Here is a 13,814-nt window from a genome sequence, read left to right on the forward strand (position 1 = left end):
GGCCTTCTTTCAAGTTGATTCGAAAGGCATTTACCGTCGATAAAGATAAACAGCAGTATTTACCTTCTGGAACCAAGCATATCCATGCATTAATAGATCTCTCGTTTGACCTTTTGATTCTTTCCTAGGCATTTTCGTCTGTTCAGCCGCGTAGCACATATGAGGCTGTATTCCGCCTGCCAAGGCAGATTTTACCTTGTACAAGTAAGTTGCCGCTCTGTATGAACTCAGCACATACTTCATACTTCTCCTTCCCTGCTTACAGCTCTTTGTAGCTTCGGTCTGCTCTCTCCCTGCCACAACACATTGAGAAAAGTACGATGACGTAATCACCACTTACCTCCATCTTATCTCCGTAGAGAAGAAACTTCTGCTTCTCAAATAGCTCTTCTCTTCATACAGATCAACCATCAAAAAAACAACCCAACACATAAATCATGGCATCTAAAGAAACTTACTCCCTCGGCTACAGCCCTGCAGTGGTAAATCGGCACTCCCTCCGTCGCGCCTCGACCTGTTGCGCCTACTTCCTACCTCACCTGACTCCCACGTCGCACATCCTAGATCTCGGCTGTGGCCCCGGCTCAATCACAACCGATATTGCGGCCCTCATTCCTCAGGGTTCAATTATCGGTCTCGATGCTGGAGAATCGGTCATTGAGCTCGCTAATACAAAAGCCGAAGAGCTGGGACTGAACAATTGTTCATTCCAGATTGGCGATGTGATGAAATTGCCTTTCGAGGACGAGACATTTGATGTAGTGTATACGCATCAGCTACTTATTCATTTACCCGATCCGGTTGGTGCGATCAAGGAGATGAGGAGAGTTTGTAAGATGGGGGGACTTGTGGCTTGTAGGGAGAGTGACATGGGGGATGCTGTGTTTTATCCTTCTACTTCTGGACTGAAGAGATCTGTTGAGATTATGGAAGCGATGATCAGAGAGAAAGGATCAGAGCCACACGCTGGGAAGTTTTTGGGGAAGTGGGCTGGAGAAGCGGGGTTTGGAAACGAGAACGTGGTGGAAAGTTACAGTTATCTGATGCAACCGAGTTGGAAGAACTCGTTAATGACTGGTGATATTGGCGAAAACGCGGTTCGGCTAGGTGTTGTGGACAGTAATGAGAAAATCAAAGAAATGATCGAGGAGTGGGATGTTTGGGAGAAAACGGAGGGATGCTGGTGGAAGACTGGCTGTGGTGAGGTAGTCTGTTGGAAAAAGTGAATGGAGACATGGTAACCAACCCTCTGTTTACCAGTAGATAACAATAAAATCTCCTGAAGCTTCTATAGACTATAGTACACTGATCTATATCTCATCAGATATCCAAACTTGACGTGTGATAGCTTACAATCAATACAAATACAAATCTCAAAAAAGCCCTACCTCATCTAAGCCACTTTCCTACTCCTCTCCATCTCTATTCCACTGTCTTGGTAGATAAAACCTCGCATTCTCATACACCAAGAATGTCACCCAAGTCGCCGGCAAAACCCTCACAATATTCGTACCCAGCCCTCTATAAAACCCCCTCCACCCCTCCTCTCTCCAAACCTTCCCCACGACCCCTCTAATTCCCCTCCCAAACCGTTCTTCCGCATCGTAAGTTTGCAATCTGCTTCTCACAACCTGATACGGATACGTTGCCGTTCCCGCAATAATTTTCGCCGAGCTACTAAGCAAAAGCGTCGCCGTATTTCCCAGTTTAACCTGAGAACTCTCTCTATCACCTCTCAGGGTCTGGTGTGAACAATGATTACGCCAGAAATTCTTCAGGGGCTCATAGACGGCGAATTGTACCGCTCCATGACTATTGCCTAACAAACTAATCCCAACACCTCTGTAGAATCCTCGTGGTCCTTCATGTTGCCATAAATGTCTAGCGCCATGCCACATACTTTGATACGCTCCTTTGCTGCTTCGATCCGAGCTCAGCATTCGGGTCTTGAGTACCCATATTGGATTTGTAGTGATGGTAATCATGATACCTGCCGAGCCGGACGCGAGAAAATAGTCGATGGGTGTAAGGGAGGCATAATTGGAATTTGAAGGCTGGTTGTGAAAGGAACGAAGTGAGGATTCGAAGATATTTTTGAAGTAGAAAAAGAGGGCCCAACTACTGGCATTGCCGATGAGATTGGGTGTTAGACCGCGATAGAGACTTTGCAGAGGTTGAGGCTGTTGTGTCAGACTGCGGAAGATGGTGAGACCGCTGGCTGGTGTGTGAGATGTACTGCGATGAACTGGTGGTGTTAGCAATGGGTTGAGCAGGAAGGAGGGGTATGAAATTACTTTGTAATCGCGTTTTGATAACATCTAGAGGATGAACAGCCAGGGTAGATGCTGTACCGGCCGAGAGGCCAGCAATTGTCTCGACCAGCGCGGGAGAGATGCGCGCATGGTTTTCGGTCATAAGGGAAGATTTATGTTTGTCATTGCGAAAATGTTGAAGTTGCGAGGGGCAATATATTTACACCCGATGACGAAAATGAAGCTTCACAATTTTCTGGGGCTTGCCGAGGCGGGGGCAAATGACATATTGAGTAGACTTTTACATTATACAGACGGCAAAGAATGAGGCATTCAAAATTTCAACGGGAGACGGGAAATGGTTTTGATTTCGTAGTGGTGATTGCGCTTTTTGCGCTATTGTACAATTATCTTCGTATGGTATGTATCCACCATAAACATAAGCTCCCTGAGCATTTCATTATTTCATGAACGCCTCGTATGCTACAACCGTCATATCACTCTCTGGTTAATGCCAGTGATCCCATCTATAACTGGTTCTCCGTTCCTCAAATTATCTTCCCGTCAATCGCCATGTCGACTAGTAAAACATTCCCTTTGGTGGCTCATTCTAAAGGACTTATGCGAGAGGAGAGAGGAGTCTGTAGGACATCAGTATATGCTTTAGCCTTGAGAGTCTGCAAAGAAACTCACCTGACGATGGATGGGCGTGGTTCACTGCGAGTGTATCCTGGTTTCATTAGCATGTATGTCTTTGTGCTTCACGTCGTCTGCCAATTCGTACCAAGGTAGAGGATCAAGGGAAGGTAACCACTGTAATCTATTAGCATAAGTCCAAGATAGAAGACCCAGAGTTTCCTCACTAATGGATAGCAACACGGGAATAGTCAATGAGCTTTCCAATGCGCTCCTAATATAAAGTCAACAACACTATTCCATCCGCTCATCATATGGAGGGTATCTGCATGCGAACCTTGGATTCTTCGGAAAGTTGCATTTTGATATAATTTCTTAAGTCGGAGCTATGCACAGTTAGTACCCTGCAAACAAGAAGAAATGATCCATCAAGATATACGTACAAATTGTTGTGAAATCAAATGTTCTGGCTGGTCTTCCTGTGCTTTACTTCCAGTATAAAAAAGTGATCAAGGTTTCTCACAAGTGACAAGGCTGATGACTAATCCACCATTATTTTTCCGTCGCATCTTGAGCTTCACTGTACAGCTCCATGCATATTCACTACAGCTGCACTTTTCCATCTTACTCTCACTTTATTAAACGTAAACAACGGGAACTCACTCTCTAGCTCCCATCAAAATAACAATATGTCAGGAGCAAGACATTGGTAAATAATTCCTTTTTCCCAGCTTTCAATCTTCCAATTGCTAGCCTCCCAAGTTCAGAACCGCAGAAAGTATTAAAAGCTAATCATGGCGCAACGCCGCTCTGCTAGGGAACAAGACAAGGAAGCCACCGTCTATATTGGCAATATTGATGAGCGCGTTACTGATAGCTTGGTATGGGAATTGATGTTACAAGCTGGGCGCATTGTCAATGTACATTTACCCAAGGATCGCGTCACTCAAAATCACCAGGGCTATGGATTCGTAGAATTTATATCAGAGGAGGATGCTGAATATGCGGCGCGCATTATGAACCAAGTGCGGTTGTTTGGAAAACCAATCCGTGTCAACAAGGTTTGTTTTATTCTCATTCTATGCAGTCTTCCAAATCCAAGAAGATTATACTGACTAGGACATCTAGGCCTCTGCCGATAAACAAAAGACAGTTGAAGTGGGCGCCGAACTCTTCATTGGTAATCTTGACCCTATGGTAGACGAAAAGACTTTATACGATACCTTCTCGCGCTTTGGATCTCTCATCTCTCCTCCCAAGATCGCTCGCGATGAATCCTCTCTTTCTAAAGGTTACGGTTTCGTATCCTATGCCAATTTCGAAGCCTCCGACGATGCTATCGCAAATATGAACGGTCAATATTTAATGAACAAGGATATTTCAGTTCAATACGCATACAAGAAAGATGGCAAAGGAGAAAGACACGGAGATGCAGCCGAGAGAGCCTTAGCAGCTCAAGCAAAGAAACACAACGTAATCCCAGATCTACAAAACATGCCACCAGGATTACTATTAGGCATGAATGGAATTCCACAAGCTCCAGCCGCAATGTTAAACGACTCTCCCATACCTACCGCACCCCCAGGATTCCCACCACAACGTCCTGCTTACAATTCCGTCCCGCCACCTGGTGGTCCACGCGGTGCTCCAGGAGGACAACCCCAACATCTCCCACCCCCTCCATCTGGTCTTCCTCAAAGACCACCACCTTCGCAAGCCGGCTACGGTGGCCCACAAATGGATTTCCACAATCAACATGCCCCACCTACTGGCCCAGGCGGTGCATATGGACATCCTACTACTGGACCTGCGCGAGGAATCCAATTTCCACCTGGATTTGCTCCACCAGGAGGTATGCCAGCTCCTGGGCAGCCAGGAATGGTTCCCCCGCCTGGTCTATTAAATATGCAAGCACCTCCTGGATTTGGAGGTGCTCAGGGAATGCCAATGGGGATGCCACCTGCAGGACCACAAGGTCATGGGGGACAAGGTTATGGAAGGAGGTGAAGAAAACTCGAGGGACATGAGCAGATTCCCAATATTGAAGCGGGAGGTTCAAAGTTGCAAAAATTGGGACTGCAGAATATTCAAAAAGCATCTAGAAGCAGATATCTTGAGGGAGGGAGAGAAACAACATCCCAAAGCAGAGTCAGTCATTCATAGGAGAAAGGAAGGATATATCAGGGCTGGCGTTCACAACGGCGTTCCAAAGGGGTGAGTTACCACCAGACGTTACATTACATTACACGTTTCATCCATCCATCCATCCAACCGATGGATGGATGGATGGCTTTCGGCATCTAGCAAAATAGTTAGTAACACTTTCCTACAGCTAAAGCTACAGCTCCAAATCGGTCCTATGCTCGTTCGTTCACGGAGCATCAAAATTCAAATTCAAATTCAAATATCAAAAGATACTTGTATACATACTGCAAGATGAATAGTATAGTATAATAATAACAATTGTCAACATGACATTCAAAGATTGATGTCATTTATCTCTCGACTTTTGTGATATTGTCATATAAATTTCCTCAATTTTGCGTCGTACCCTGCTCTATTCTATCGTACACCCCCCAAATAAGTGAAGACCGAAATTGAATTTATAAATATAAAATAAAAAAAAGTTGAAAAAAATCGAAAAAAAAAGGGAAAACTCCCTTGCCTTTGCAATATGATGACACTTTACTTGCTGTGTGTGCAATTTCTCATCTCCATTTAATTTTCTTTTCTCTTCGTTTTCTTTCCTTTCCCTTTTCATTTCATTTCACAAACGTACACCCACACACCCGCCTACCATACCAAATCCAAACCACCTACCACGCACCATCTAATTAATCCCCTCAAAATCTGCGTACTCGGCGCCATCCGCACCATCCGCATCAATTTTCATTTCCTCCGGGTTCTTGACCTCCCCCACCACAGCCTCCTGCACCTTCTCGACCTCCGGTTCTGGAGCAGCTACCCACCTACTAGCCTCTACACCCCAGGCTTCCTCTACCGCAAATTTTCTCCTGAAAACTCTCAACCATCTCTCTCCCCATCCTCTGACCAATGCCCGATCTTCTTCCCTTCCATCCATTTCAATTTCCTGGTCTTTCGATCCATTCGCCCAAGCCGTCAAGAGCTCATCCATCTCCCTTCCCAATTCTCTCATGTTGATTCTTTCCATCTCCACGGTTTTCTCAATCAATTGTTTCTGTTCCTCTAGTAATCCCGGAACACGAAGACTGAGCTGAACTTGACGAATACGTCCAGTAACCTTTCCGACGGTAGCTTCAACCATCTCGTACACGAAACTCTGGCTGAGTCTTTTTCCCTCACTGCCAATAGCCCACTGCACCACACTTTGCGGGCTCAGAATTGTATAGTTCAAGAGTTTGTCAATGATATTAACACCGATACCGGGTTGATCCTTCCAATACTGCATAACCGAAGTGATGATTTGGCGTCTAGCGACTGGAGAGACGGGTCCAATAGCTAGGAGGCGATCTTTGCAGCGTTCAATACAGGAGAGAACGTGACTGAGCGATTTAGATCCAATGTAGCAGATGGATGTTACATACGCGTCTGTAGATGGAACGAGAGGATCTGGAAGTGCTTGTTCAACTGCTAAAGCGTGAATTCTATCAACCACTGGCTGAATCTCCTCTTCTGTTGCCTTCTTGCGGAGGAGGGCGAGGATTTCTTGTCCTTCAGCGCTGAATGGGGTGCCTGTAAATCGTTAGAACTGCTTGTATCTTTCGAAATGATATTACTTACTTGGATCATCAAACTTAAAATCAGGCGTATCCTTTTCCTTCTCCTCTGTAATCAACTGCTGATATGGAGGTGGCAAAGTGCCCTTGATTCTCTGAGCAAAACTTAATCGAATCTCCTTATCCAAAGAACCAATAATAAAAGCTTTCTTTGGGTCCAGATCCGAAAGTTCCACATCATCAATCCATTCAGTCCACTTCCAAGTAAAACCAAAGTTACTCAAATGATGCGAAAACCAATCCATAAATCTACTGCTCAATTCAAGATCCATTGAATCCACATTTCTATATAAGAAACGGATGGCACGACCAAGAGATGGCGCAATAGCAGCTGGTGCAATCTTGCAAGATTCCGTCAAGACAGCATGATAATAGACGAGCTTATGCTCTGGAACTGGAAGTTGGAATAATTGTGAAAAGACTGCATCGACTGCAACATCTTCAGGCTTCCATGTTGATCTATCTCCCTCGACATCTCGAAGTCTATCGAATGGCGTAGCTCTCTTGACAAAAGTGTCAGGGGCAAAATAGCAATCGATATCAATCAAGAATTTGGCTGTAGCATTTCTGTTGTAATCCAAGATATTGATCGTATCAACCAAAGCGTCTCTCAACAGACACGAAGAGATATCCGTGATAGGTGGTACAGTCTCAACATCCTGATTAGCGTAGACCGAAAAGTAAAGCTCTGGAAACAATGGTCTTGGTCCCGCATTGACAACCTCAGGAAGAGCAATTGTTGGCAAAGTATGTCTTGAAGCAGTAGTCAAAGCTTCTTGTTGCTCTGGCTCAATCATCTTCCATGGTCTTGGTAGACAGAATAGTTCCCATCCATTTTGCGATTCAGCTTGTAATTGCTTTTGCAAAAGACTCAAAACACCGACTGGCGCAATTGTGTCATCTTTAGCATCTCCTGGATATGGATCAACCAAAGCTTGTAAAACGTGTGGTTCAGAAGCAATGATATCAGTGTTCTCAATCATAGCCGCAGCCTTCTCATGAGCATCTGTCGCTGAAGATGCCATGATATACGGAATAGTAAGAAGAATAATCTTGACCAATTCAGGTCCGATAGTCTAAAAACCTCAATGTTAGCCAAACGATCGCGGAAGACAATCTCATTATACAAATCACTCACCTCTTCGTTGTTCTCCGTCTGCAAATCCAGAGCCTTAGTCAAGAAATCCTGCAGAATAGTGAAAACACCATCACCTTCCAATAAACCCTGCAAGCTTCCCAAGAACTTCATATACAACTTAACCTGTCTCCAGTCGCCCTTGATGATCGATTTATTCAAGTCCTTTATAGTCCGTTCCAACAACTGCATGACCATTTCTTCCTTCAGAGTATTCAATACCATAACAACTGCAGCGACGAAAGGAATCTTGAAAGGTTGCTCTACGACCAACTGTAGCGATAAATCATAGAATGAATCGCGCAATTCGACATCATCGTAGTTGTCGCATACAGTTTTGGCTATTTCGGCTACTTCCGTTTCGACGCGCTTGAGAGGTGATTCCGCGATGGAAAGAAGTTGTTTGCGAACTTTGACGATGAGTGGTTCTTCGTAGCGACGTCTCTGAGGTCGTCGATCTTGATCGTCTTCATCTGTGGATGGAAAATAATATTGTTAGCTTTATTTCTTGTGCTATGATGATTGGAATCCTCGTAGAATTGAAGCTGTCGTCAAAGCTTTCGAAGCTGAAGCTCATCTTCCTAATCATCATCTTCCCCATCACCAATTTCCCTTCCGTCGATGGCCCTCACTACCATCTCGGAGCTCCATCCGCTTCATCTCTCCCCATCCAAAAATAAAACAAAGACAAAACAAAAACACATCAACTAACCTCTATATCTCTTCCTCCCACCCCCTCTCCCACCACCACCCCCATTATATCTCCCTCTATACCCACCACCCCTCCCACCTCTCTCCTCCCTCTCGCCATACCCATACCCACGGTCCCCTCCTCTATTTCCCCCATCCCCTCCCTCTCCCTGATATCCACCTCGATTTTCTCCTCCCCTCTCAGCACCTCTCTCATAATCCGCCATCTTCTCTTATTGTGTTTCCCTCTGATCTCAACTCCTCTTCCTTCGCGGATGCGGCCCAATCCGATTCTCAATGCGCTTGGAATTTCCTACGCGCGATCAATTCCTCTTCTCCTTCTCTGCCTTCTCAATCGATCAGACAGCAGACCGTAGACAACCTGTAAAAATTCCCAAAGTATCGGATTGTATCGTATCGTGTCGTATCGTATCAATCAAACCCAATCGACAAGCAAAACAAAACAATCTTTCAACGGAAGAATGTCCTGTTGCGAAGCCCAAGTCTCAATTGAATCGAATTGACCAATGTGTGCTTGCTATCGTACTCAACTCGAGAAGCCTTGAAGAGTGGTTTATTTATTTATCCATTCAACCTCTTCAAGATTCGAGCTGTGATGCTAAAAAAGAAGCTCGGTCCATCAGGTACGTGCGTGCTGGGCTGAGTGGTGTGTTGCCTTGATGCCTTGTTGCCTTGTTGCCTCAGCACACATCCTTACTACAGCAAGATGCGTATGGGATGTGCCATTCATTGTAATTCATTATACAATATCTAGCCAGGACTGAGAGAAAGAGGTTGGTAGAAAACGCAGATACAATTTACTCAGGAAACCCATAAACCACCTGGGCATCACCACAACGGACAATCTATAATCATCACAACAAAGATGAAATAGTCGTGGAAAAGATACTTCCCAGAACCTTCTGTTTCTACCCCAAGACACACACCCAGCGAGGTAGTGATAGTACATCCTACACATAATCTCAAACTCATCAATAAACACTCATCTCATCTCATCGTGTCATATCTCCATCAAAGCCGGAAAGACACCACTTCATTTAATTCATGTTTTGTTATTTTCTGATTTGTCCATTTTCAATACAACAACTGCAACAACAACAACAACAACGACAATAATAAACAAACTCTCCTCTCACCAATCCTCGACAATCCCAACCACCCATTGATCCATTCATCATATGGTAAAAGAAAACCATTCCCTCATACCCGTCCAGCCCTATCAATCTATCTCCCTTTCCCCTTCTCTTCATCCCTCCTCTCCCCTTTCAATAAATCCATCAAGCTCTGGAAAAGACAAGTGAGAAGAAAGAATCAACAGTGAAACAGAGAAATAGTTGTAGCCCAACCCCTTTGAATTTTCCCTTTTTTTAATAGTAAGCCTAGTAACCCCTATCCTATTTATTTTCCTTTAATTTCTCTCGTATCAATTAGTCCATTCCATTCATGCCATATCAATATTTGTCCACCACCACAACCACAACTAAAATGTAAAATGTAAATAAATAAATAAAAAAAGGTACGCCTGAATCTTGCTTGCATGCCTGTGTTGGAGTATCAAAGTATCAAGTAGCGATCGAAGGGGTGCCGAAGAAGAAGAGAAAAAGAAAAGGATGAAAACGAAAAAGAGTCAGAAAATGCAAAAGTAGAAGGGCCACCCCGCCCATCAATCCTCATCACACGAGGCACACAACACAATGTGGAACAAAAAAAACGGAAGAAGAGAGCAAAAAGGCCATAATTTTTTCTCCTCATGCAAGAAAGTCTAGTAACGAGGTGCCGATAGAAGTATTCGTTGAATCCCATAAACTACCACCCACTCTCCTTTCCACAACCCCCCCTCATGAATCAATATCCATCATGTTTCATATCCCTTTCCCAATCACCGATGTTTCGAGTACCAAGGGAGTATCCTTAGCTGGAATTGAAAACTCGTGCTCAACGAAAATTCCACCTTATGGGTATTCCTATCAAACCAAATAACGCATACCATCATCATAGACTAACTTCGTATTCCTGCCATGCATCTCCCGGACTTCCACAAACTTGATTTTGGCCTGCCAACGTTGCAGACGAGATATGCAGAACCTTTAATATGCTGGGGGGGTTTTTTATAGCCGGGTGTTATCGCTCGAAAAAATCTCGACTCCATTGCAGAGCTCTAAGGTCGAGCGACAGGAAAGCATTCATTCATCAGTCATCTTGCTTTAACTCCCCCCTCAATCTAATCTTGCCATCATCGCATCTCTCGTCAATGGTTTGAAATCTGGGCTATCAATATCAAGCTTGCTATCTCTTGCTACCAAACCTGCTCGAATATATTGCGGTACCAGCCGTTGGTTGTGTTCCGGTGCAATGGATAATTCTATGGATTGATCAGTACTGTATACATGCATCACATAATGTTTACAACATACCATGAAGAGAGAAATCGAACAAAACTGGGAGATTCTTCGCTGCGTTGCCGGGGTGGCGAGAATCCGGGAATGTCTTGTCTGGCTCACGTAACTCATCAAAGAATGGGTGGACCATAGCTTCAATGGCTGAAAGTCTCTCAGTGGGAGTATACTCTAACAACTTGGAGATGAGTTCGATGGCACTAGCATCGGCCTTGCGGAAGACCTTGTTGAATGGGTGTGGCTTAATCTGAGGGAACTTGTGCTCCATATAGTTGGGGTTCATGGTACGAATTTGATCCCGAGTTGGTGTACCCAAAACCTTGATGATTTCGACGAGTTGATCGATACCAGATTCACCTGGGAAGAGTGGTTGGCCAAGCATCAATTCTGCCATCACACAACCAGTTGACCAAACATCTATCAAGACAGTCAGCATCATTCACTCACTCTTCACCGTTCATGTATTTCTTACCAATCTTGGTTGTGTAGTTCGTAGCACCAAAAATTAATTCGGGTGCTCTGTAGTAGCGTGAGCAAATGTATGAAACGTTTGGCTCATTCTCTACGAGTATCTTTGCACTACCAAAATCACACAACTTCAAAATTCCACTGCCTGGGTCTAAGAGCAAATTTTGTGGCTTGATATCACGATGGCAGATTCCTTGGGAGTGGATATAGGCTAGGGCGCGGAAGAGTTGGTAGATGTAAAGCTTGACTTCGATGATCGGCATTGTTGTCTTCATCTTGTTGAAATATCTTGATGCGCGGTAAACGGTCTCAGGAACGAATTCTTGCACTAGATTGAGGTATACCTCATCCTTCTACGGAATGGTCATTAGCAATGTTCAGTATGTGTGTGCAGGATGGAACAAACTTACTCGCTCGCCATTCGAATAATAGAATGCCTTTAGTTCGACAATGTTAGGGTGACGAACGATGCGCATGATTTGCAATTCACGATTCTGTCATTCGTATCAGTAAGCCATAGTTTGTAGACTCGAAAAGACGTCGCCAACTAACCTTGAATCTCTTGTCTTGCAAAACGCGTTTGATGGCAGCATCCTCTCCTGAAGGGGACAGCTTGGTCTGAAAGACAACACCGAAGGAGCCATTTCCAACAATCTTGCATTGTGTGTATTGCATATCTCGGGTTTCGCCAGTGACGCCATCTTGGACCTTTTCGCGGATCACCTCTGTAGAAATCAAAACGACGTTAGCATCAAAGTACCCCCGCAAGAAAAAAACGGGTGGTAGCAAGGTAAGGGGAGAGACCATATGTTGGAGCATGTTTCTTACCTCCCATTCTTAAGCTCGAGAAGGCAGCTGGCCGATTTGACGACATGTTGAAGTCCAAAACACCGATGATTATCGTTCGTGAGGTGGGCTGTAAACGAGGAGGGTTGTGAGGAGACTGGTTGATGACCTGTTGTAGTCCGTGTTGGGCAATTGAACACCGAGTGTGCGACCAAAAGTAATCAATCGGTAATTACCAAGTGAATGATGACCCGTAACGTGACAGGATGGCCCGTCGGAGGATTGTTCTTCACCGAATTCGAAAATCGCAAATGGAAAACTTGCAAAAAATGGAATTAATGAGCAGAGTGAGACTGCGGCTGAGTGAGGAGAATTTGGGAGTTAGTGGGTGTGGCCCTTTAATGGTTGGGAGGGGTTGGGTGAAAGGCGGTGGGATGGGGAAGTATGGGATGTTATGTGATGTTCTGCGTGGTGAGTGGTGGGAGGGCGAGGGGGAGGTGGAGGGCGAGGGGGAGAGAGGTGTGAAGAGAGAGAGAGAGGTGTGAAGAGCGAGAGAGAGGTGTGGAGAGCGAGAGAGGGCGAGCAGGAGAGAAAGACCAGGTGTGTATGTAATGTAAGGCAAGGGAAGGTCATGTAAGGTAATGAATGAATGTATTCTGTGTGCGGAAGGGTGAATGGAATGAACAAGGCAAGAGGGAGGACACGGCAAAGAAGAGTAGGAGTTGGTCAGGGCGTACCGTGTTTTAATTTCACCTGGAGGTAATGGTTATGTCAATGGATTTGTGTAGGTATGGAACGGGAATGGGGTTTGGAGGGACCGTCGTGTATTGATTCCGCAGCGAGACGTCCTGGAAGGTCGAATGCGAGTCTTGTTCAGACGAATGGACAAAATCAAGGTCGGTGGATGGATGCAGTGCGTGTGGTGGATTGTTTTTGTTATGTTTGGGCTTGGGCTTGGTCTTGTTTTGGTTTTTCTTTGCTTTTCTTTTCTTTTCTCAACTCCAGTCCGGGACAGGTATGGTGATCAGGGTTAGATTGAGTGGTTCGTTGAGTGGATAGTGTGCAAGATGTCCTGCGTGGTAGTATGTAATGATCTGTCGATGGATGAATGATGTCTGGTGGTGGTGGTGGTGTTAGTGGAGGCGGCAGTGGTGCTGTGTATTGGTCGTATGGCCGTCTGGGCGAACGGTCGCAGAGTCGTGTGGTGGTATGGTGTCCGGAGAGGAGGGAGGAATTGGGGAGAGATGAAAATGGATGAAGCAAGAGGAAGGTTGAGTGAGGTAAACTAACGTAACTTAAGGCAGAGTCTAAACTAAGGTAGTGCAGGTGCGTGATGCGTGGTGTATAGTGATTGTGTATGTGTGTATGGTGTATGGTTATGTGTATGTGTGTGTGGATATGGGTGTGGGTGTGGGTGTGGGTGTGGATGTGGATGGTCAAGGGACTGTAGAGGTAGAGGTAGTGGAAAGTAAAGAAAAGAGGGAGAGGGAGAGAGAGAGAGAGAGAGAGAGAGAGAGGAAGAGAGGAAGAGGTCGTGGTCGTGGTCGTGGTCGTGGTCGTGGTCGTGGTGGTAGCAGAAGTGCTCGTTGGGTGGGTGAATTTGGCTGGTCAATTTCTTGATTTGTTCCAAAAGACACCACAAATCACCTAAACGGGTAAAAAGAGTAAAAGG

At 45.1% G+C, this 13,814-nt stretch overlaps 6 protein-coding genes across 9 annotated transcripts; 2 read left to right on the forward strand and 4 right to left on the reverse strand.

Moving 5' to 3' along the window:
* Positions 1–127: 127 nt before the first annotated feature.
* Positions 128–1,244, forward strand: BCIN_16g04280 (hypothetical protein). 2 transcript variants are annotated; one of them, XM_024698155.1, is made up of 2 exons: positions 128–204; positions 276–1,244. In XM_024698155.1, the coding sequence occupies exon 2, from the start codon at positions 438–440 to the stop codon at positions 1,224–1,226; it is 789 nt and encodes a 262-aa protein (XP_024553972.1). In that variant the 5' UTR covers positions 128–204; positions 276–437; the 3' UTR covers positions 1,227–1,244. The 2 variants fall into 2 exon arrangements, with proteins under 2 accessions (XP_024553972.1, XP_001547772.1); XM_001547722.2 differs by having other exon boundaries at positions 128–1,244.
* Positions 1,245–1,250: 6 nt separating this feature from the next.
* On the reverse strand, positions 1,251–2,480 carry Bcflx1. Its single transcript, XM_024698156.1, has 2 exons — positions 2,295–2,480; positions 1,251–2,245 (listed from the first exon to the last, which is right to left on the reverse strand). Exons 1-2 carry the CDS (start codon positions 2,413–2,415, stop codon positions 1,407–1,409), a joined length of 960 nt encoding a protein of 319 aa, XP_024553973.1. The 5' UTR covers positions 2,416–2,480; the 3' UTR covers positions 1,251–1,406.
* Positions 2,481–2,611: 131 nt separating this feature from the next.
* On the reverse strand, positions 2,612–3,382 carry Bctom7. Its single transcript, XM_024698157.1, has 6 exons — positions 3,332–3,382; positions 3,226–3,274; positions 3,116–3,162; positions 3,037–3,065; positions 2,946–2,982; positions 2,612–2,893 (listed from the first exon to the last, which is right to left on the reverse strand). The coding sequence occupies exons 2-6, from the start codon at positions 3,247–3,249 to the stop codon at positions 2,872–2,874; spliced, it is 159 nt and encodes a 52-aa protein (XP_024553974.1). The 5' UTR covers positions 3,250–3,274; positions 3,332–3,382; the 3' UTR covers positions 2,612–2,871.
* Positions 3,383–3,460: 78 nt separating this feature from the next.
* Bchsh49 lies at positions 3,461–5,350 on the forward strand. Of its 2 annotated transcripts, XM_024698159.1 has the most exons (4): positions 3,461–3,597; positions 3,706–3,949; positions 4,017–5,102; positions 5,221–5,350. In XM_024698159.1, the coding sequence occupies exons 1-3, from the start codon at positions 3,578–3,580 to the stop codon at positions 4,893–4,895; spliced, it is 1,143 nt and encodes a 380-aa protein (XP_024553975.1). In that variant the 5' UTR covers positions 3,461–3,577; the 3' UTR covers positions 4,896–5,102; positions 5,221–5,350. The 2 variants fall into 2 exon arrangements, with proteins under 2 accessions (XP_024553975.1, XP_024553976.1); XM_024698158.1 differs by having other exon boundaries at positions 4,017–5,350.
* A 48-nt stretch (positions 5,351–5,398) lies between these two features.
* Bcsto1 lies at positions 5,399–9,033 on the reverse strand. The gene is made up of 4 exons (XM_024698160.1): positions 8,494–9,033; positions 7,785–8,254; positions 6,651–7,722; positions 5,399–6,602 (listed from the first exon to the last, which is right to left on the reverse strand). The coding sequence occupies exons 1-4, from the start codon at positions 8,696–8,698 to the stop codon at positions 5,719–5,721; spliced, it is 2,631 nt and encodes an 876-aa protein (XP_024553977.1). The 5' UTR covers positions 8,699–9,033; the 3' UTR covers positions 5,399–5,718.
* A 504-nt stretch (positions 9,034–9,537) lies between these two features.
* Positions 9,538–13,580, reverse strand: BCIN_16g04330 (hypothetical protein). Of its 2 annotated transcripts, XM_024698162.1 has the most exons (7): positions 12,880–13,580; positions 12,185–12,501; positions 11,909–12,081; positions 11,767–11,850; positions 11,361–11,709; positions 10,907–11,305; positions 9,538–10,854 (listed from the first exon to the last, which is right to left on the reverse strand). In XM_024698162.1, the coding sequence occupies exons 2-7, from the start codon at positions 12,228–12,230 to the stop codon at positions 10,709–10,711; spliced, it is 1,197 nt and encodes a 398-aa protein (XP_024553978.1). In that variant the 5' UTR covers positions 12,231–12,501; positions 12,880–13,580; the 3' UTR covers positions 9,538–10,708. The 2 variants fall into 2 exon arrangements, with proteins under 2 accessions (XP_024553978.1, XP_024553979.1); XM_024698161.1 differs by having other exon boundaries at positions 12,185–13,580.
* Between the last annotated feature and the right edge of the window lie 234 nt (positions 13,581–13,814).

The sequence above is a fragment of the Botrytis cinerea genome, chromosome 16 (genome assembly GCF_000143535.2).
Source record: "Botrytis cinerea B05.10 chromosome 16, complete sequence".
Classification (NCBI taxonomy): Eukaryota; Fungi; Ascomycota; class Leotiomycetes; order Helotiales; family Sclerotiniaceae; genus Botrytis; species Botrytis cinerea.